The following is a 23,798-nucleotide window of genomic DNA, read 5'->3' as shown; positions in this document are numbered from 1 at the left end:
GCTTACAAAAGTCCAAAAGTATTCACCCCCTTGGACTTTACATTTTACTGTTACAATATGGAATCATAATGTATTTAACTTAGTTTTTGCTATTGAAGGAAAACTAACGTTGAAGTCAAAAGACACATTTCTAAACTAAATTAGAAATATACAACAGAAAATAAGTGATCGCATATGTATTCATTGTGTGTGAGTCAATATTTGGTAGAGGCAAGTTTGACAAATTACAGCCATCAGTCTTCTTGGATAAGTTTCTACCAGTTTTTGGCATTTGGACACTGCAAATTTCTACCCATTCTTGTCAAGTCAAATGTCTTCACATGCTAAAGTTTTTACATAAAAATGGGCTGACTCTTGGTTCAAAATGTTAATACTCAATGTAACTAAACCAATCAACAAATCACAACCACATCATCTTAGAAACAATTTACAGTATCTCAGAGTATTGTGATAAAATATACCGCCGGTTTAAAAATGCAACAAAGACATTCGAACCAATTGCATCTGTTCGCTTTGTAATATTTCACAATATGCAAAAGGAGAACATGTAAGTAACAGGACAACATTCGGTTAAAAATGTCTTAGAGCTCTGCCAAGAAAACTTGAAAGTAGAGATCATCTCGCAGGGAGAGGGAGAACCATCAGAAACAAACCCAGACCTCAGGAAACACTACAGCACACAACCGACGTGGTGCTTTGAATCCCCCTGCAGAGGGGCAGCGAGCTGTACGCAAGTCACCACAGCACCACGCAGGGGAGCAGGGCTGCAGCTCAGCAGCCTCTTGAGTGGGATCAAACAGGAGGCACACGTGCACACCAGACAGCAACTGAGACCCATTAGCTAAGGCTCGGCTGACGACCTCCAGTTTATTATTATTTTTTTGGGGGGGGGGGTACTGCTCTGCCTGTGTATGAATCGGGGCCTACGCAAAAAGAATGCCAACATCACTTGGCGACTATCCCGTGTAAAAAGCTGCCAATATCTACAGAAAAAAAAACTTTCAAAAGCTCCCCTCTGGCAAACCTTTAAACATTTAGAGTGGGGCTTTTAAAATTGCTGTACTGTAAAGTGAACCCCCTACTGTTAAACCCAATACCACATCACGCAATACTTCTACCTTAGGGCTGGGGCACAGCAGATGTTTGCCCCCTGAAACAGACCCAAAAGTGCTTCCAACTGGATTCCCGCTGGGCCATGGGTCCTTCCCAAAGACGACAGAATGAGCAGAAGACCCGCGGGAGGTTCAGACAAGAGTGACACACAGGCTCATAGATAAGGACTTTGTCCCCAGAAAGACATCTCAAAGCAGTTAAAAAGTGTTGGACGGTAAAAACGTCAAAATAAAGAAGTTTGATGTAGATTAGGTTCACCAAAGTCGTACAGAGATGCTAAGCTTGATTTGCTCTGTGCAAGTCATGGTTGCCTTTCAACATCAATGGGTTTTGCTAAAGAAATTAAAGAAAGTAATCTACTGTTCAAAACAGTTTTTCAGTCAAACACCTGATGTCCTTAAATGAAACACCAAATTCAGATAAACTTTCTAAAGCTACTACAGCAGAAAATAAGGAATGCTTTTTCCTCGCTGACCTGCACACGCAATAACAAGACAGCCGAGCAGTGATCTTTACTTCACATGATTAACACTGAAGCAAAAATACATTCTCGCCGTAGTTTTGTGGTTACATTGCTAACATTGAAAAAGTAACTTACAACGGAGCAGGAATTGTGACACTTTCACCCGTTACAAATTGCGTTTATCAAAATTCAAACATGGCCAGCCTAAACCCATTTTTTCAGGGTTAAAAACATCTGGGCTGCTGACAGAAGCCTGTTCATGACCTCGGCTGTATGTTATGTGCTAAACCCAACCTTCTCAACCTGCGGAAAACATAAACTGTCAAATATAAGAACTAGTACTGTTACTGAACACTAAACAAGAACACCTTGTCTAACCTCATCATTAGCAAGGCACAAAATATTTATACATTTTTCAACAAGCTTCAAACAAGGCTTCAATTTTAAAGGCTTTCATTTAGAGTGGCTCCAGAAAACATTCTGCGCACCTGCATAACAAAACCACAAGCCAGTACAAGCTGTACAGGACCATCTTTGGTGCGGTATATCAGGAAGGATAATTAATCCGTGTACAAATTCCTAACAAGGGTAGTCTTCAACCAAGAGAACCCTCTATGCTATCAGAAGGAGCGGCAACAACGGCTTCTCTTTCACATGCATATGAACTCCCCAGAGTGCAGCAGAAGGAAAAGGCCTTGGCAAAATGAGCCTGCCAATGAGCCTGGCAAGAGGAAGGGATTCCACTGGAGGACAAAAGAAGGTACAGTAGTGCTTTCATTATTAAAGCATCTTGTTAACTATGTGAAACCATACACATGCTACTGTATAGTCACACCGCATGAGGATGTTAAGAGCAATACCCACCCAAGGCAGGCACAGATTTCTGGCTCAACTTCAGAATGCGCCCCTCAAGTGAAGCAATGACTTCCCCAAGACAGAGCAGCGCAACGTGTGCCGACATGAGACCTGTTCTGGGATCTCGGGACACACAGCAACACAAGGTCAGATCTGCACTTGCGCACTACATAGAAGTGTACTGTACTGTAGCATTGCTGCGGCATAAGTACATGAACTTCAAGTCACAAAATACAGAGGTGATCTTGGCTTTTGAAAAAAACACTGTACCAGATTTTGTTGTACAACCCAATGAAAGGTATTAAAGTTTAAATTTCCCATTTATTTTTTTGCAAAGATTATCATTACAAACATAAAATAGAGGAAATCCTAGGTAATGGTTTCTAAATACACTTTTATACCTTTAGACAATCATCATTTGTGTTTGATTAGTATTGGAAAATTACAACTTTATACTAACTAATTTTCAACCAGGTTACAGTCAAGGACAATGGTCGGTAATCTGGAAACAGGACAATGCAGGTAAAGTGACAGCTCCCCAGTGGTTTGAAGGGATAGTCACAAGTACAGGTGGCGTGACAAACTATTCGCTCAGCAGGCAGCCTTAACCAGGGCACCAGGTTTCTTGCAATAGAAACAAAAATACATTTCAGTGGTCTTGACTTGATCTCCACTCGGTAAACCCTCTTTAATTTGATCCTACAGAAATATATTCAGGACAGAAGCACCGCCAACGATTTTAAACGCTGCACTGAGCTTCAGCCAAAGCTCCAGCGAGTTGCCTGGATGCAGCAGAAAACACCACAAACATGAAGGGCGATGAAAGCACAGAACTGCCTCTTGCTCCGGCCTGAGTGGAATCAAGATGTTTCAGCTCCTGGAAACACTACAAAACAATCAACTAACTGCCATCAGACACCGTTCTTTTGACACTGACAACGCAACAAATATCATTTCAGTCACAGTACAATACTTCCTTTTCCTAAGCTTGGATTTTTTTCTTGAAAGCACCAGCACTATGTCATGGAAATGTACCTATCAAGGGAGCCACAGGAGAGAGCTCTCACCTGAGTAAGGTCTTTATTTCAATATTGCAATATTGGGGGCCCTGCTGTCACTCTGCAGAGCAAGCAGTACAGGATTTTTTATAAGATGTTGCAATGCAAGGGAAAGTACAGCACCTTTGTCCCTTCTAATACTTCTCCTTTCCTTAGGATAAAACAGATGACATAAAAACGAAAGAAGAAGCACCAATATATTTTGTGCAAAGCTTAGCAGTTACCCTCGGCTAATTTAGTCATCTAGAACGTACGCACTGTGTTGACAAACCGTCTTCTAAAAATCTGCACGTAGCACAGCAGTTACATCCTTGTTATATATTTTCCTAAAGCTCTCTCCATTTTAAGAGTCAATTCACTTATTAGATTTCCATTTCAACTACTAGACAAGTCCTAATAAAGAAGAACATTCTTCAAACATCTAGCCTTACAATGACGCACTACCTTTGCAACAATTATACAGAAAAGTAAACGTACATGCTATTTGGTTAATTAAAAATCTGTTTTAGTTCATGTTTGGCTGCTTGGACAACCTTATTGACAATTGGCTGCTAATTGAATACATTGACCTAAGTGAACACCAGCTGCTGGTGTCGTCACGTTTTTTTATGTTGCTTTCAGTGGGGGGATCACCTGTTACCGTGAACAGCAGTGTCTCTGCGTGCTTGCGGACGGGGGCTGCAGCCCCAGTCCTGCTCTCCTGCGGCTCAGTGGCGAAGCGCCCGCCTGTGTGCTTTGCGCACAATGTCCCTGCTGTGAGCCGAGAGCTGCAGGCACAGGAAGGGAGGGGAGTGGGCCCGGCCCTGAAAGGAACGCGAGCAGAGGAGGCAGGCACAGCGGGGGGCGTTCCGAAGGCCTGGATAATTAACAGAGAGCTCACTAAGCTATTTGTCCAGTGGAGTAATTACAGGCGTACCCGGCGGAGAACGCCATCTCCGCTCTGCTCACTTCCATCAGCCCTCCGCCGGGACCGGCGGCCCGCCCCGGGCGCGCGCCAGCCTGCGCGGCCTCGCCGCCGGCCCGTCCTCAAGGTGCAGGCCACCCACCCCCCTCCTCCGGCCCAGAGCGAGGTCACCGCCATTTAAATAAAACCAATGAATACATTACAGGGCCTTTCATCCCCGGCCCTGCAAATTAACATGCTAATTCACCCCCCTGCTTGGTAACAGATTACGGCCATCAAAAGGAGGTGGAGGAGGGGGGTGGCCATTCTGTAGCGCGAAGGAGCAGCACCTACCGAAATCCCGCGGCCGTCAACTTCTTGCTCGGCTCTGCCTGCAAGCTCCCCAGAGGCAGAGGAGACGGAACGGCAGGGAAGCTCAACGCCTTCCCTTAGGGGGTTTTGTTTTTAGTTTTAGCCTACCTGCACAAGGCACGAAAAATTCAAGTATAACAGAACGTTTTTAAAAAATTGGGAAAACTTTCAGGACAGCTGCACAGAAACTCCAGAGTGAACCCAGTCAAATTTGGGTTCAACCCCTGGAAAAGTGCTCCAGGGATGAGAACAGATGGAAGGAAAAAATGCTCAATTTAAATACATCATATTTATGATCAAAGTACATTTACTTTACCATAATTGTTAAAACAATTATTGAAAAAGCAACTCCTTTAGCAGCTACAATACATACTGGTCAGAATAACTCAAAAGCTAGCACTGGTGCCAAATGAACATAAGGAAGGCTACAAACGAGAGGAGGCCATTCAAGCCATCTAGTGCATTGGGCTGCTGGATCTCATCCAGCTGTTAACTAAGAGGAGCCAGGGTATCGACTTCAACGCCACTGCTGGCTAGCTGGTTCCACATTCCCACAGGCCTGTGTCAAGAAATACCTCCTGAGCTTTAAAGGCATTTCTACAATGTCTGTCCTTTGGTTCTTGTGTCATTGTGAATTCTGATGAAGCCCGAGGACTTGACGATGTCAAATCCTTTGGGGACTCCGAATACACAAATCAGGTCCCTTCAAAGTTTGTTTACAACACAAGATGTTCAGTTTAATAGCCTGACGGTGCAAGACATTTCTTTAAACCCAAGAATGTACTGGCAAGAGCCTTTAGGAACTAACTGAACGAGAATAAATATACACCACGAAAAGACAAATTACAGGCAGGGGGATCTTAGTTTTCACTTCTACGCACTATTTTAACCCCCCCCCAAAATGCCACACGTTTATCCGTTCATTCAAGTTAAAGTTGAAAACTACCTGAATTACTATACAACCAAATAAACAAAGGATAGTGTAGTGTGGGAACAGAAGACATACCAAATGGAGAAAAGAACCTGTTGGTTCTTTCCTTAAAGTGTTAAACAGATAGACAAATCTGGAAGTGGCATTTTTTCATCTATGAAAAACCGAGGTCAGTTTAATACCGGGGTCTACACAGCTCAGACAGACATGAAATTTTGAAGTGCTAAACCTGGGTTTTAGTGCAACATCCTTTGAACTTAATTATCTTTAGCGTATCGTTTTTCATGTCCAAAACACTGGTCAATTTAGACTACCTTCACCTGGTCTGACAAACTTTTCTCTGTCCAGTGCCTAGAAAAGCACAAAAAAGTTTAATTTCATCAAGACTTTTTTTTAAGATGCACCACAAAACACCAGTAAAGCCAGCACCCATCCTTCCACCCTAGCAAAAAGCTTCTTATCCAGGTGAAGACTGTAGCAATAGAGAACCTGTGCTGGAAAACACAAGTGCTCTTACCTGTATGGGACAGTAGTCCATCCCAGGGCACACAGTCAAACTCCATACTCAGGACCCCAGATATGTGAAGCAGCACCACACATCACTATATACTCCCCAGAGGCTATGTATGTTCAAAATATGGCTGTATGGGTTCTAATAAAATCAGGAAAGCACAACCATATAGTTGCAGTTGGAAATGCTCAACAATGGGTAACCCTTGAATTTCATAGAGGTGAGATCTTGCTCCCTACTTACAAGGAACTCAAGAGCTTAGGCCCAGCTCACAATGAGGACTTGCTAAGGTCATTACACACTTCAACAATGCCAAAAATGATCTGTACATACCATGAAGGTTATACACCACAGAAGACTTTTTCCGTTACATCCCCACATCTGCAGCTGGCTTCCTAGGCCTATTAGGGATTCAGACACTGCAGAAGCTTTTAAATATACAATAAAATATTGTATTTCTAAAATACAATAAAGCCAGTTTGCACAAAAAGTATAATTTATCATTTATGTTGTTTCTTGGTTTGTTTTCTTTTTTTTCTCCCATATTTGTTAGGACTGCTTTCATAATATCATACTACATTCTGCAAAATGTGGTACTAGTTTGCTGCATTTTCTATTAAGAGCACTTTTCCAATAGAATTAATCTCTGAACAAGTCATCTTGTTCAGCCAACACCAAATCGTATGGCCAACAATGTTAACCTGTTTCTTTTTCAATCATATTTAATGACTAGAAAAATCAGTCTAAAATTAGCCAAGATGACTTAAGACTGTTTTCTGTGTCAAATCTAAAAAGCAGTTCAAGTTTGTTCACATACACAGTGTATATGTTATTTTATACCAACACACTGCATTTTTTTTGGAATAAGCTTTCGGGTTTTAAAAGTTGCTAATTTCTTATAGAACATGGTTTCTACCCTTAATGTTTCGGTTCCGTTTTGGAAATTTGGCCCTACTTTTAAATTACACGTCCAGTGAGCCAGAGCTTAACTTGGCAGACAAGGGGCACAAAGCAGGATGCATCCTGACTGAGACGCAAGTCCGTCGAGGGGCTCATGTTCACACTCATCCAGGGGACGATACTCAGATGTCAGCCTGTCTGGACTGCGGGAGGAGATCACAGCACTGTGGGAGTCCACCAGGTGCTAAGCAGAGAACGTGCAAACCCAATACAGAAAACCACTCTAGGCAGGAACTGGACGCCCATCCCAAAAGCAGCAAGACAGTCATACCAATCGATACATCACCGCGTCAGTTTAGTCACAGCAAGAAAACAGATGTCAATATGCACGTCACTAAAGAAACGAGTCAACGAGCACATGTACGAGCGTAAAGGGTCGGTGCAACTTGCCCAAGCACAAGATGAGCACTCCGACCGTGGGATCGAACCGGGTTATATCGCTAGCCGACTGCGACCGAGAATTCCCCAAACAGAGGCACAATTGCCCGAATGCCACCAAGGGCGAGGAGGGATTGCTCAAGCAGGACTCGCTCGGCTCCCAGCGATGCCTACAGGCATACAGTGCTGTTAATGAGGGATGTGCTTTTTCTCAAAGCGGCACTGAGGCCCCGGTACGGCCCGAGCTGCCTGTGACGTGTTAAAGGACGAGCTGCCTGCACCTCCTCGTCCAGCTTGTGCAGCGGCCGGGTCCGGAGCCGTGAGCGAAGACGTCAAAAACACACGATGCCACGCCAGGTGGGTATAACAAACTGGTGATTCTACGTTTATAAAAAAAAGAGGGTAAGAGACAAGTATTCGGTTCCCCAGAAGTAAAGACCGGTGAAGCGCCCCTAACACTTTTCCTTCAACAGCAGCTGCAAGCCAGACTGCTTTTATTAAACACTGTCTAGATGCAATCCAACCAAGTAGCAGCAAATCTCAGTCTACTTACAAAAGGATATCATCTTGGATGTCCAAGAAAAATAGTGTTCTGCTGTATAAGCAGATTTTTTTAACTTCTATGCCTTATTCGATACAACAAAACCATCTGACCATCACCTAGTGAAAGGACCACTTTTTGATGGCATCCTGAATAAATGTTTTTACATTCTTACTCCCCAAAAGAGCCGAACATGTACTTAAATATTCTTTTCCTGTGAATATGCAATACGAGAAAAATATTGCAATACAGTCGCAAATAATTTTAAAAATCTCACAAAAAATATTGATTTTCGGGGTATAGAAGATGCAACAAAATAAAAACTTACATCAACACTTTCAACGTGATAAGGTTTGGCTTACGAAAATCTTTACAATTTAAGCGATAATTAGGAAATCAACCTTTTACCTGATTTAGCTCCATGCATGATATTTAACTGACATCTCATACATTAATACAAAGGGAAAGAAAAAAAATCTCATTTCAGCTAGTGCCTAGTCTTGCCATTATAAAAGTAACCTACTCCTCTCTTCACACCACAGGGACAAACCCATCTTTCGGAGTCATCGGTTTACTTGTCCAGCCCAGATTACTAGCATTTGTTTGCCTATGGTGAGGCTACAAAGCAAAGAATTCTCAAATGCGCCTTTAACCAAAACACCAGCAAGTTGCTGCTGTTGCCAAACACCATCAAAATCAAAGTAAAGCTAATGGCATGCAGTGGGAATGCATTAATAGTATTTGTTCACTATTCACTGACAGACGGAGGAATAGCTACATGCTACTTTTTTGCATGTCTCTTAAGCATCTTAATATATTGTCAAGCTCAGTTCTTCATTAGGTACTGTCTTTCTCCGACCTCAATGGATCACAATCTACATATCAGGTGAAGCTTGAAAATCATCCCAAATTAAAGGTTTAAGGAACCGCAAGTATAAATATCCTGGTACCTGTGCACTGTGTGTATTTAGATTTCACTGTAATTGATCCAAATGGCAAACACATGGTCTTCCACAAAAGCAGAAGTTCAAAAAATAAACATGCTTTAATGACTCCCAATATCTGTGATAAAATCCAGCCAGGTTAGTTAAATCCAAATCTGACCTTAAGGCCAATACAGGACCATTCCTCCCCGGCCAAGTGCTTTCTGCCATTGTTTCAACATGCCAAACAGCCCAGGTAAAGTTCCGCTCCTTCTACTTCCCCCCGGCTCTCAGACTGGGTCTCCATGTTGGCCACTGTTACCTTTCTCCACACCAAAAGTCACATGCTTGTGGGGAAAAAAAATGGATACTAAGAATATTTCACAAGAGCTTACAGAACCAGTGATCTGTTTATAATGGATACATTTTCCAAGAACATTCCAGTACCATTACCTGGCATGATCGAATTGAAGAACTGGAGAGCCAGAATTCTCAGTTTCCATGACTAGAATATTTACAACATTATACAATCGGTCCTGAAGGCTGTCATGTTCATGTCTGAGGTGCAGGCCCTTAAACCATGTTTTGCCATGCCACAGTAGTCACAGTATTATATTTTATAACAAACAGCACAACTTTAAACCCACTGTATATAAGCATGGAAGGACGGATTACTGCATATCAATGCAGTGAACAAGAAACAAAGAATACAGTGATTACTGCTGCTTTCCAATTTGTGTTCTGATTACAGAACATCTGCCAGGGTATTTATGGAAAAGCTCACTAATTACTGGGGATATTTACAAATCACTTGAAATACAATAAAAAAAAACAAATGCATCTTACAAAATGGAAGAAAAGCTGTTGTTTGAATTGGATGCGTGACAGAAAATTAACTGGCTTTTTAACGACTGAAGCATATTTTTCTTTTCCACAAAAACATTCAAGGCAGAATCCAGGAGTAAAAGATTGTCCTGTAAATTGGACAATACAGTCATCTGCTCATAAAGTGCTCAGACACCCTGCTGAAAATTTTACTTGCCAGTAAGCAGGCCATATTACATCTTTATTACTCCTTTAGTCAGGAGTAAGAAAATTACAGAAAGAACTGCTTCTACAGTCTAAACATTTTGTAAAGCACTTCAAATACTCAAGCATTTATTAATTCTCTGCTGCTTCTCTTTAGATTATTAATCTATTAACCACTGCAGCAAAAAAGTATTTTGAAGACTTCTGCAATTTAATAGAAGTTCTGAAACTAGATCAGAGCAGCACAAGCTTCAGAGAACAGTCTTTCAACAGGCAACCATAAACAAAGGATAATTGTGCCATGTAATTTATATAATTACTTCTTGGTCATCCTTACTCTTTTCTAGAATTTTGCGATTTTGCGCAATGTGTGGTTGACATAATAGAATACATTCTCGGTGGTAAATTTAAGCTACTTGCTATATTTTAAATGAATCTCACTACTGCAACTTAATTGCACCTCCTGCAAATAATGCTGAGCATTTCAGGTTAACAGTGCTGTGATAACTGACCCAAACTCTCTGAAGTGGTACAATGGGCTTGGGTGTACTATACAACACTACCTTGCCTACAGCCAGCTTTGCAATGCACTCTGAGTAATTTTGTCGGTAGCTAGACCTATTTAAGGGACGTAGGAATGGGGAGCACCAATCGAAAATAAACTGTAAATAAGGAACATTAAACGTTAAAGTTAAAAACAAGACTGATAAGTTTAGCGTGTATTCAAATTTAGATTCAACACAAAAACCCAACCTACTGTAAGCAAAACCGCTATCACACCTAGTGATACTTCAAAGCGGCTTCAAACAGATTGTTAATCGAACTTTCTTACTTACAGTAGCAGTGTCTTCCTACCTGCACAATTCTAATACCTGGTGGCACACTGGTCAGGGGGAAGGGCATGATGCTGAAAAGCAGCTGAGGCTGTGTCCAACGTGGTGCTGGTGCACAACGCTGCAAACACCCGAGACCACTAGATCTTCACCATCTTAACCTGACAACCTGCAGCCCTTTCCACTACTTCCCAGTACCTGACTGATGGCCAACAAGGCCTGAGAATGAGCACACTGCCTGTGCATCTTCTTGTACAAAAGGACTGAAACCGAGATGGCCAGTCTTTCTCTAGAAAATCCAAATAAAACAGACTTCCTGCATTGTATATCATTTTTCCTGGTTAAATGATCGATGACTCCTTAAAACTATGGGTTACCAAGAATAACTTTCTTTTAGCAGTAATATTTTCCAGGCCGAATGCTCAAGTTTCTGGCGGGTGGACTAGTGCTGGCTTGAACATTCTATCCATGTCTTAAGATCCTAAGCAACTGTAATCCTTCGCCTCTGTGATGGTACTGTGGAAATTCCCTTTGAAATTATCAACCATTTAATAGCTTTACGCAAGAAAGGAAAAGCGTGGCAAGGATAACAAAAGCTAAAATTTATATTTCACATATCAAAAACTGCAACTAAGGCCACTTGATGTTCATAAACAATGACTAAGTGCATTAGTGTGTATCTGCATATTCATTACACTTAAATTTCTGCAGTTTTGTTATGTAGACACTGTGGCTTTTGTGCAGCCTAGCACATCTCAGGCACACCAGTACTCTGAAGCCAGGGGTGCCCATAACTGGGCCTGGAGGGCCAGTTCCTCTGCATTTTTTTAAGTCTCTTTAAAGTTGCATCACCAAAAGACTAATCAATGCAATTTAGCTAGTAACTTGAAGAGTTAGGACAAAAGCCCACAAAAATACCAGGACCAGGACTGGACACTAAACCATTCACCTACATTTGACTTGTAGCGATTTATGTAACCTAGGACAGAAAACGTAACCTAGAACTGTTTGCAAAGCAAGATTTTAAAAAAAAAAAACGCAACTAATATTTAAATGCTTCCCATTTTTTGTAAAAAGCATGATCATTTAACCTAGGACTATTTGACAGCTATATTCATCTGCTGGTTTGCAAAGCAATTGCATTGCTTTTCCTTTTCAGATGTGGAAATCCTTTGGTTTTTGCGGTGTTCACTGAATTCACAGGTGGCAAAATACTTTTCGTTTTAAAGAACAGTGCCAGCGGTGGTAAGTAAAAACATGGCACATTTTGAAAAGCGTAGTGTATTGTATGAATTCTCATTCATAAAATCCCCCTGCTTACCGGAGCGGGAAAATGCAAGCGCTTCACCTTCTACAATCAAAACCTTTCCAAGAAAGACAACTGAGCTCTACAGTTTGGAACTTGTAACTAGGAGACATTGGAGCAGCTCAATTTAAGTACACAACTGCTTTACCTACAGCAACAAAAGCGTCTGAGTGCTTACTTTGAACATCTGCTGAATGTACAAGATATACATCTCAACCAGATATTTCCAGGCATTTAACACAGCCCAGACCTCAAACGCTCCTCAGCCTTCTCCAGTCCAGGGCACGACAGCAGCAACAGGACTGAAAGAAACAATGAACACTTGTACTGCTAAGGGCTATCACATTGCATTTGACTGGCAAGACTCTTCCTATTTAAGCTTTCAATGCCGGCAGGAGGGAATCACGAATGTGCAGGAGGCAGGACCGCCCTTGTAAAAAAGCAGTGTCCTATTCCTCAGCCACGGTGAGCTATTGTTCATCTTCCCATCGTCACGTGCATCTAGGACGTACAGCAGGTAAATACCCCGATTCTAAAAAAACAGTGTGGCTAAAAAATTGAATTGCTTTTTAAAATTACAGAGTACTTGTGCTGTTGCCCACCTCCCAGTCTAACAGTTAAAAATCTATGTAAACTGGAATAAAACCGTTCCACAGGTTTATCAAAATCGAACCCACATGTAAACAGTCTGAACAAAACCACTGCACTACAGCAATTAAGAGTTGTGCAAACCCAGAACAGCAGCTTATTGGCATAGTAACATAGTAATTCTTTAGATGAACAAAACTGCAAATATTAAAAAGCCATCACACACGGCAGCTGCTAATGCCATCTGAATTCAGTCCGGCTGTAAATGTCACATTCCTCTCGTGTAAGAAGGCTGCATTCCTACATGCCCAAAGAAGCCATTTCCAACCATTTGGAAAAAAAAACTTGCTCTCAGAAGCTACTCCCTTAAAGAGCTATGAATCAAGTACAGGTTCATTCCATGCTGAAAAGCAGAAAGAAAATCTCGTTTCAGTTATCGATTCGTCTTCATAAATTAACAGATGAAACGTTTCATCTTTTTTCTAATTTTCAGGTGGAATCTGCCTCTTGCTTCTTAGCAGCCCCACACTCGAACCCGCCTGGACGCAGGCCTGGCCAATGCATCAGTAGAAGCTCGAAAGCCCTTCTTTTCTATCAAAGCCCTGTTTTCGAGGGGCACGCAAAATTCAAAACAGATGTTACAATGCCCAAAAACTGACATGCAACCCATTCAGAAAACGCATTCTCCAGTTCACTGCCCACTGTCTCAGGCCTTTCTGAGGGCCCTTTGTCCCTGCACAGCCTTTGTTCTCCAGCAGCACAGACACTGATGGTCCCGATAACCACACTAGGAAGAGCCTGGCACACACACCTTCAACTCGAGCAACACTCAAGAAACACAGATTCTTCGGCCAGAAATAAAACCAAGTCAGGCAGGAAGGGTGCCCTAGGAGCTAAAACTCAAAGTTTTATCTGTCAAAATTAAAATTGACACTTTAATATGAAACCGTTTTTCAATCATCATGAAACCCATACGTTTCCTGAAAGGGATAAACTGTCAACAAAGTCTGCACGTCTGACTTTCCAGAGAATAACAATACTCAGGCCTAAGTCCACTGCCTGCAGAAACCGAGGGCACGGAAGTTCACCCTCTTTTAGCAGGGTGACACCATTATATGAGAGGTTCACCTAAAGGCGTCACCATACAAAAAGTTATTTGTGAAGACAAAATGAGATAACTGGTGGTTCAGGAGGCAGGTACACCAGTGCCAGACCCCACTGCTCCAGCACACTGATGGGAGTGAAGCCATGCACCTAGAACACTACCGGATCACACCCAGGCCATGCCATGTCACTGAAGTGCGCAAAGGCACATCCGTGTGCTCCACGAGCCCCGGCCTCCTCCGGCTGCCGGGCAGGTATGGATCGTCATAATCTCGGGCTTCGGGGGGGGCAGGCACCACTTGAGTCCGAGTGCTGCTCGCCACAGGTCAGGCTCCTTGGTAGCATCCACGTTTTCCTTCGCCTGCTCCAACCGGAGCAGCCGAGATCCTCGCGCAGACACTCGAGATTTCAATGGCTCTAGCGCCAGTCCCCACTGCCCCTCCTCCTCCAGGCCACTCAAATCAAAACAAGCCTGTGACAGACAAGACGGCTCTGTGTTCCTCTGTTCCTGCAGCAGTACTGCCCTTCCCCAACTGCATATCAAACTGAGCTAGAAACTCTCGCGGCGAGACTTAAACCGAAGGGCTTTCAAAAAGGCTTTCAAAAAATAGAGTCTGGCACTTCCATTCTTTACAAAAAGGAGAGTTACTGACTTACACATTAAAGGAAAAAATAACTCAGGAAAATAGGAAAAAATAACTCAGGGAAACCTAGGGCTTACACTGCAGAGTGGATTTGGTGCCAAGAATAACTGATCAGATCCAGTCATGGGAAAAGTGATCAACTTGATGCTTCATCGCCAAAATCTGTACAGCCACCTGTGGCGTTTAAAATGTTTATTATTTACAACCAAAACATTGAATAGTCGCAGTCGAGAGCTCTGTAAAATGTACAGCCATTTGGACTTCCATTTCCGCAGAGCATCACAACTTATTGACCTTCTAAAGTGTCTGTTTCAAACCTATGACGCCTTTCTGCAAGCAGAAGGTAAGACCTTTGCATTAAAGAAAATCCTATTGTGAGCAAACAGTGTTTCACTTACAGTTACACCGCTAAATCATTCTACATGGAACAACCATCCCGCCGAGAAAAGAGAAACCCGAAAATAAAAATAAAACGTATTACCCGGCAGATAAGTCGCAAAGCTTCTCCTCGCCACTCTAACAAAGCAGATTTTGGCACTGCAGTGTGAACACAAACACGGCAGGGGAAACTCAGGCCAGAAACAACTGCAAATAAATGCTAGGAGGAGATGAGCTTTTATCTTGCGGTCAGCCCTTCACCCTGAGAACTGAGCAAAGATGAAATTGGTTGACTAAAGCACAGTCTCATTTTCTCAAACGCAAACAAAAACAAAAACGGACCACAGCCGGACTGCCAAGTTTAGCTTGTGTGCAAGACATGATATGTCGCAGCTATAATGAGGAGTCTTGGGCTGTCATCTCGCCACAACCCAATAAACAATGTCAAAAAGCACAGGTTTTTAAAAAAAATGAGGCCAAAGGGAAAGACAGAACCCCTAAATTAAAATCTTATAGCATGTCTACCAGCCTGGAAAAGAAAACCAAAGCTAAATGCCAAAAAATGCATTCAAAAAGGTCCCGATTTAAATCTGGAAACACTGGGAAGGGTAGTTTGACATAGGCCTTCTTCACTTCAACTCCAAATTAGTTAAATTAACAAAATCACCGGTTTAACTGACCACAACAGAATTGGTCCAGATCTGGAGAAACCGGTGATTTAATGGTGATCACAAAGTCTGCTGGATCGGGGCTCTCCAGGACCAGGCTGGAAGATCCCTGTTAATGACTGATCCCGTCGCATTGCACAAGCGAAGCAAAGCAAAGCCAGGCCTGCTCAGTATGAATTGGGAGGCCTCCCAGGATGTTGTAAGATGTGTTGGTGGACAGAAAGGTGGCAACCTTCCCACTTGACCCAAATTTCCAAAGCAATGCTCCAGTATGATAGATATATGATAGCATGCTGTAGGAGGCCCATTCGTCTGATGAGGCCTTAAAGCGAGGCAATGACAACATGTTCACAAAAGATTCCACAGCATTTTCAAAAGAGCATGAAGGGTCAACCCTGGTGTCCTGGCTAAAACGAGCCTTAAGAGAGTTTTTCCTTAATTAAAACGCCAACAATGTCTCACTTCTCGTCTGATGCAGCAGCAGATATTACCTAAATTGGTTCTGTACTCGTGCAGAAGTGAAGCGAGCTACCTCCTATACCTACAGGGCTTCAAGATCCTCTGGGATCTTCTAATAAAAACACTGTAAGTACTAACGTGGCACACGACAGAAGAGGTCAACTAAACACACATTTAAAAAAAATCGTATCACATTGTATTCCATCCACAGACCAGGCAGCTAATGGAACTGTACTGAAAGTCCTCTGTGCTTCAGGAGTGCAGAACAGGGCCGAACGTGAAAGCTGGGTTTCTCAGGGTCCTGGAAGGAGTGTTTAGTTGGCCACTAAACATCAGATGGTTATAATTACAGGAGGGAGCAAAGGGAAATGTATGTTTGATTAATCGCTACATCTAAAAAAATAAACCTTTTCCTTATGTGCAAATTTTCCACTGAGAAAGGTTAACAAAGACATGTGGTAGAGACCTGCACATGACAGTAACTGATACAAGTCTATAAGCAGGACACCGACAAGACGCCCCCTGCAGCCTCCTTGAAATGCCTGTAAGGAAAACAGTGATTCCAACTATCTTCCAAAAACACTGCAGACGCATGGGGAAACACATCAAGTGCAGCTTCTACAGGAGACAAGCTCTGCTTTTCCAAGTAGGCGGCACATTTAGAAACTACAACAGTAGTACTGAAGTTATTTTCACACACCTACTTTAATGGAGAACTACTAAAGAACAAGCAGGCATTTACCAAAAATGCCTCAAAACAAAAGAAAAGAAATTAAGCTCACACTAAACTGAAACACACGACCGAAAGGTAAAGATTAAAAGGCCAAATTAAAATTGTTAATGGTTTATCGTTCCTAGGACCCATGCTCATTAGAAACTCAAAAGCAGATTTACAGTGAATTTATTCCGCAGAAACTTAATAAAAACATAGGCTAATTTATACGGCAACTTTATGCACACACGCTTACCACCATTTCAGATGTGGAAAGCTGAGTTTAAACTTCTTACACTGCACATTTTAATCTCCAGGAACACAGGTAAAACATATGTAGAAACAGGTTTTCTAAAAAGAAAGGCCTGTGTGTAAAGAAACATGATCCATCCCTGTCAGCTTAGTTGCCCTGCCAGCAATCAGAGCACATGCATATCCCCACCACCATGACAGGAAAGCAAAGGAAATATTTAAGGCACTTTACGTGAACACTGCTAGCAACCTAAACACTCACGGGGAGCCACAATTTACTGAAGCCACTGCTTTGCCTTTCCTACAAATAAAAAGACACAGGCTTGACCAACGGTCACTGACACTGCCATAAAGAGTGAGCATTTTGAGCCTATGGAAAAAAAAATCTCCAACACTGAAAGCTCAATCTTTCTTGGTAAATCATCAGTAACTTTTTATATTTCACAAAAGGTTGCGATGAAAGCAGTTTTCCAGCCTTAAGTGTGCTTTATTGTGCCACACATTTTTTTTGTTGTCGTCACCTTTCACAATAAAAAGGAGCCCAGCAGAGCAGTAAACAGCAAATTAACGACCAGGGCAAAACAGCGATCCAGAGAGGGGGGGGGGGAAGAAACAACACAAAACTTCACACTTGACCTTTAACTTCCAATGTAAACAGAGCCGGGGAGCAAACGTGAAGCACCAGCTCCCAACGCTGAGAAAATAAACGGCATGCTTGGTTTGTTTTACTCCTGGGCCGAAGCAGATGCCCATTTATCCAGACCTGCCCCTGGAAGTGAAACATTCCTCAGCCGCCGGGGCCAGGGGGGCAGACGCCCGGGCTGATCTCTCCCCCTCGCGTGTGCTAGCTCTCTCACTCACTCCGAGCTACAGGACGAGCGGCACGTCGGCCGCCCCAGACCTCAAACGCGGCCGCGGCAGCGGAGGTAGCGGCTGCGGCCTTTGTTCTTGTCCTAGATCGCATCGCTCGCATTCACACGGGCGGGCCTGAAACCCGATCGGAGTTCGGCTGGGGAGGAACAAAAGCCCAGTCTCGGAGGGGGCAGCAGCTCACCAGCTTCCTCCCGCCATCCCCACACACACACACACACACCACCCTCCCTACCCCCGGGGTAGTACTCACCCTCTCGCTGGATCCAAAGTAATAGCCCGCGGCTGATCCAGGTCCTGCCAAAACAGCACTTTCCTTAAAGATCCATCTAAATTGGACACCTCGATCCGGTTGGTTTCCGAGTCTGTCCAGTACAGTTTGCTCCCGAGCCAGTCGCAGGCCAGCCCGTCGGGGGACACCAGCCCCGAGACCACCACGCTGTGCACGCTCCCGCTTTGGTTAAAGACAATTCTTTTGATTGCTTCCTCGCTCACGTCGCTCCAGTAGATCAGACCCTTCGAGTACACGAAGTCCACCGCCGCCGCGTCCTCCAGCCCGCTGACCACCACCGTGGCGTTCCCCTGGCCGCGGGCGGCGTCCACCAGCCTCAGGTCCCTGCGGTTTGCATAAAGTAGAAGGGGCGCCCCTAGGAGACCAGAAACAAGAGTTAGGTTCGCCGTCCGCGCAGCAACAGCCACAGCTTGGTGTGTAAAACAGTATTTGCCTTTTGCAGATTTTATTGAAAAGCACAGCAACACCAGTACTCCTCACCAGTACTCCCAGCTCCTTGGCCTGTGTTGAGAGTCTAGCACTCGCGGAAAACAAACTAATTCACACGGGCAATTTCTCGCGTTTTTACTTGCTCCTCAGCACGAAGGAGTCTGTACAGAACTCAGGGTGTGGAAAGCTGTCCTTGAGCACCTCAACCCAACAGGGTCAGGTCACGCAGTTAAGCATCCACGCATTGCTCAACGCTTTCAAGGACAGGACCAAAAATCTCGCCGCCTTACCCAAGGACCTGCTGGCACAAAACCCGGACCAGCTGGGCTGTGGCTTCAAGCCTGTTCTTGTGTCGTCAGTTCTCACTTCCGACAAATTCCTCAACGCCACCTTAAATAATCTCTGCAGAGGATAAGACTCTGTTAATCTGACTCATATTTACCACAAAAGGGTGCCAGGACTTGAATGAAAAGCTATACAGGCAGTTGCCTACTGCAGAATTAAACCCGACACCGGTCACACACGTTTCTTATTTTCACAATCGTTCGTTAACCCAAGCACTCCGGTCCAGCCTCCAACTACTCCAGAACATGCTGGGTTCCCCGTTACAACAGGTAAGCGCTGGGTAGGAACAATCCTCAACTGTAAAAGATTTTCCTTTTCTAATCCAGTCCAGAAACAATCATTTTTTTTACCACAATAAGAAAATATTTTAAATGAATTTAACATCCAACAATAATCAAAATCATCAGTATGAGAGAAACCTGGAAGCAGCTTTAAATTCATTGGAAAAATGTTTGTTGCTTTACACATCTCACAACTAAGAAAACCATAGCACAGCTGAGCAAATGTATCACTTCCACCTAGGATGAACATGTTGAGCTGGAAGTGATAACCTGCCTTCCCACTATACAAACATTCAGATGACGGGACTGGATTCTGCACATACTAGTAAGTGTCCTTTACTTGCATAAAACCTGTAATAATCAGACAGATTTTGCATTGCTAAAATAAGCAAAATATTCGAACTGCATATGGCTCATACACCTTTCGTGTTTATTTGCATTGTAAAAAAATGTACCTGTACTCAAAGAACATTTTAGATCAACTTTCATTTCCCCCCTATAAAGCTTGGAAGCAATTCAAACCCCAATTTGACACATCCAGAGCCACTGCCAATGTATCAGCATCTCGGTCAACCTCAAGCTCCCTGCTCCCAACCAGCTCGCTGTTTTTTTTCCACACAGGGAATTTCCTTCTATAAATATTTATAAACTCAAGAAACACCGGGTAAGTTCACTGAAGCTGTTCCAAAACTACTAATCCCCTCTTGCCAAGTGTAAACAGAAGGAAAATTACATTTTGGGCCACTTAATATTTGGCCACGGATAAGCTGGAGATATCTGTTCACCCTTTTACACCCTTGCGGTAAAAACTTTTTTTTCTTAGACAGGGGGCTGCTACACACTGGTGTGAAGAGCGCAAATGTTTTTTTTTTCTTCTGGGGGCCGTTTCACCTATATTTTGAGATGCCTTGTTTCCGTTCTACTTCACTGGAAACATTATGTCGTATTAACACTTCTCCCAGTGCCACAGCCGGTCCCCCAGCACCGCCACACACCTTCCCCATCAAGATAAACGCTTTCTCACAAAAGACCTTCTTCGATATTCTTTCTGACTTTTTAATGAGAAAACAAAAGAGGCTGCTTATCACAGGGTTTTGTTTTGCTGAAAGAACATCATTCCAGCTAAGAGAATAAGGTATATGCTGTTAATATAAACCAGGCTCTCTCTGCTCAACTACCCACCTTGTAAAGCTTAACTAGGGCCACAGTATTTGCAAAAAGCTGGACGAATATTTCCAGAGAAGGAAAACTGCCGTTAGGAACACCTTGAATTTATTTAATAACACTTTGATAACTTCAGCACAATCACACAGGGGGTTATTAATTAGAATGTTTCATCAATGTTGCTCATTGTAGCCGCTGGGGCCTTGTCTGGAATTAAGATGGTGTTGACTGATCTTGAAATCCACAAATCCACAGTTCCTACATGAAAGCTTCAGTTTACAGGCTTCTCTTCCTTGTAAATAACATACGGCAATATGGCCACCAGATGGAAGATTCCCCTTACACTGGTTCCAGCTTCCACTTAATAAGTATCGACACGCATAGAGAGAGAAGTCACACTGATAAGATGTTACAAAAGGCTACACTAAAGCATGAAAAGTCCTAGCAGAAATTACAACCACTGGCCCCCAGACTGCGCTGGAAGATTCAGAGGAATGTAATGTGTGAGTTTGTTGTTTGCAAAGCTCCACTTATGACACTACATTGATGTTATCTGCTGGGGAAAAAAAAAACCCACTGGATTTTTGTCTCTTCTCGAAGCGAAAGGAATGCTGGTAACACGCAGAGGCTGTTACACAAAGAGCAAGGTAAGGAACACTCCGCTTGTCATTCCTTGCAAATAATGGAGAAAGAAAATGCGCCACAGAATGCTAACAGTGTCACAGCTTCATTTATGGCAAAACGGTAATATCTGCTAATAACTTCAATGATGGCAAGGCTAGACGCCACAAGAAATAACTAGAAAGAAAACAACTCTTAAAATTAAAGATGGAGGCAACATGGTTGCATTCACCGCAGACCGACCATCTGCTACTTCAATTTACACCAACAAATACTTCCCAGACCGATTTCTGAGGCCTCCTTCTGCAGTGCCCACACTGCAGCGACGGGCAGAGCTCTCTCTAATTTGTTAGAAGTTTATGATCAGAATTTCAATTGTTTTAAATGAGACCCAATGGCCACAAAGTGGGCAATCTCATAACTACATGCCTTTTGCCGCATAATGGATTGTTAAGCCAACGATGTGAACTAGGCACAAATAAAAGCCTTAAAAAGATCAACCCTGACAGACACCAAATTAACACTCCAGGAGATGGTTTTTTTTTTCCTGCAGGCTCCCACTGCGGGTGAAAGTCATCCCTATCCTGGACGTATAGGGCGTGAAACAGAACTACATTTAGGATAGGATGCCAGTACATCTTGGGGCACATGCACACAGCAGCAGCTTAAAGACAATGTTGCCAGCGGGTCTCTGGAGGGTGGGAGGAAACCACAGCACCTGGTGAAGGCTCGCACCAACACAGGGAGAACATGCAAACTCCACACACACACACTGCCCCAGTCCAGACTTAAAATCTGGAACCATGGACTGTGAGAGGAAGCAGCTATAAGTGACACCTATAGATTAAAGAGATGCTTTTTTAAAAAAAAATACACTTCTGATGTACACTAAAGCAAATTTCTGCAAAACACGAAGGTGTTTGATAAGGCTTATTTGTAAGAGTGGTCAGTTTAAACGTGTTAGTAATAGGACATTGTCAGTAAATTTAAATCAGTTTGAAATAAAAAGCTGAAATAGTCCCGCCCTGTGATTACCTTTACTGTATACATTTTAACTAAAACTTTTCAAATCAACTATCCGCAATTAAGCAAACGTTTTGTGAAAACAAAGCTGTACAAGATGTATGTTTTCTAACCAGTCTGCACGTACTGAAAGACGTGACTAAATCTACACCGTATGTCACATTTATTGACATTTATCTGACCAAGTTCAACCCCCTTGGAAATCACGCACAGCCTGCAATGAAACAATTAAAATCCAGTGTAGGTTAATTGAGGGGGTCCATCTCCTACACCCCATTTTCCAAACTTTGACCACAAATGAGTTTCGAGTTAAGTGGATGTTTGCAACACAACAAATGAGTGTTTTAAACCTGCATAAAAGCTGTACCATACAAGCCACGGAAGCTTGTTTTGTGTAGCACAAATCTCTGACGATCTAGTCCAGCCAAGTTCGGTTAGTCATTCAAACTTTGTGCTGAAATAAGTTAAAACAAAGCCATGCTAGCATCTTCCTTCGGCCAGAAATGTGCATATTGTCTGCTTGTTCTGATTTCTTTACATTTCAGAATCCATTTTCAACTCCGAAACAGATTTACTGCTAAAACAAACGCGTGTGAATGAAGGCGACAGAGACCGTTTAAGACAAGGCAGGAAAACGTTTGCCAAAAAAAAAACATTGCAGTGGAGCAAAACGCTCTTGTATCTTCTTTGAGGAAAAAAATAAAAGGGGTACCTTTTCAAAATACAACACAGAACAATCAACATTCACGGCATTACATCGAATTCAAATAGAGAGCGTGGAAAGGACAGAGATATAGCAGCACATATCTGGGATATCCACATCCCATTCACCACACACTCCCATATACTCATAGATCGGATACTACTACGAGCAAGGTACCCTATACGCAGGGCCCCACTCATTTGCACGCAAGGCCTTGTGCAAAAAAATGGCCACTTCTCAAAAGGCTTTTCCCAACTTTCCAGAGAGCAAAACCCACCGGCGCCACAAACTCACCTCGTATCACAGAACAGAAACTACACAACAGGAGACTCCGTAGCACGGCGCCCATCTTTCTCCCTCTCGCTTGCCCCCGCGGCGGCCGCTCAGCGCGGAGCTCTCATGCCCGTGTCTCGCCGCTGCCTCGGAATGGTCGGGTGCGGAGAGCGCTGCTGAGACCGAGCTGGCTGCGATGCTGCTATATCATTATTCTCCGCTCCATTCCGCTCCTGCTTCAGGCTCTGCAGCGCTGCGATTCCAAACCCCTCATTCTGCTGCCCGGGCGCAACAACACGTTGGATTTCAATTCGTCTCCTTCCGCCACGGGAGAAAAATGCTAACCCTTCCCCCCCCGCATGCACGCACACACACGCACACCACCACCTTTTTCCCTTCTTTCCCTCAGTTTTTTTCTTTAAAACACACTCGACTCGCGGCTATTGTTGTAGGCACTGCCAGGTACTCCGCACAGGCAGCGGAGTTTCTCAAAGCAGAAATAACCAGAGAGACTGTAGCAGCGGCTCTGTATTTTTTGTGGAAAAGAGAAAATGCGGGCTTCTACAACAATTGTTCAGGAGCGAAGAAACACATTCCAGAGGGACTAGTTTCTCACGCCGTGATTGGTGCTTCGGTTTAGAACAACATACCCCTGTGACCCTGCTTGTGCTGCTGGATCTTATTTTTCTGTGTTGGTGGACGGCTTGGGGGGAACGGAGTGGGTTTGCAGACAGTCGGCAAGAGGTTTTGTTGTAGTGGTTTGCGTTGTCGTTTTAAAAATAAAGTTTCTGAAACTGATTTTTATTTTTTTCCCCCCAAAGGTTATGTCTGAAAAT

At 43.3% G+C, this 23,798-nt stretch overlaps 1 protein-coding gene across 2 annotated transcripts in view; it reads right to left on the bottom strand.

Annotated features, from left to right (window-relative positions):
• The window catches only part of lrp6 (low density lipoprotein receptor-related protein 6), a 72,512-nt gene extending 48,963 nt beyond the window's left edge, over positions 1-23,549 (bottom strand). Inside the window, exons 1-2 of one of the 2 annotated variants that reach the window (XM_088644725.1) lie at positions 22,984-23,549; positions 18,085-18,478 (exon numbers count right to left, since the gene is read on the bottom strand). In XM_088644725.1, the coding sequence (XP_088500851.1) occupies positions 18,085-18,478; positions 22,984-23,038 (449 nt within the window). In that variant the 5' untranslated portion in view covers positions 23,039-23,549. The remainder of the gene's footprint in view (positions 1-18,084; positions 18,479-22,983) is intronic. The other variant, XM_088644726.1, reaches the window with a different exon arrangement.
• Between the last annotated feature and the right edge of the window lie 249 nt (positions 23,550-23,798).

This window comes from Lepisosteus platostomus, chromosome 9 (assembly GCF_059453375.1).
Source record: "Lepisosteus platostomus isolate fLepPlt1 chromosome 9, fLepPlt1.hap1, whole genome shotgun sequence".
NCBI lineage: Eukaryota > Metazoa > Chordata > Actinopteri > Semionotiformes > Lepisosteidae > Lepisosteus > Lepisosteus platostomus.
The sequence above is the reverse complement of the archived record's forward strand: the minus strand, read 5'-3'. Positions and strand labels throughout refer to the sequence as shown.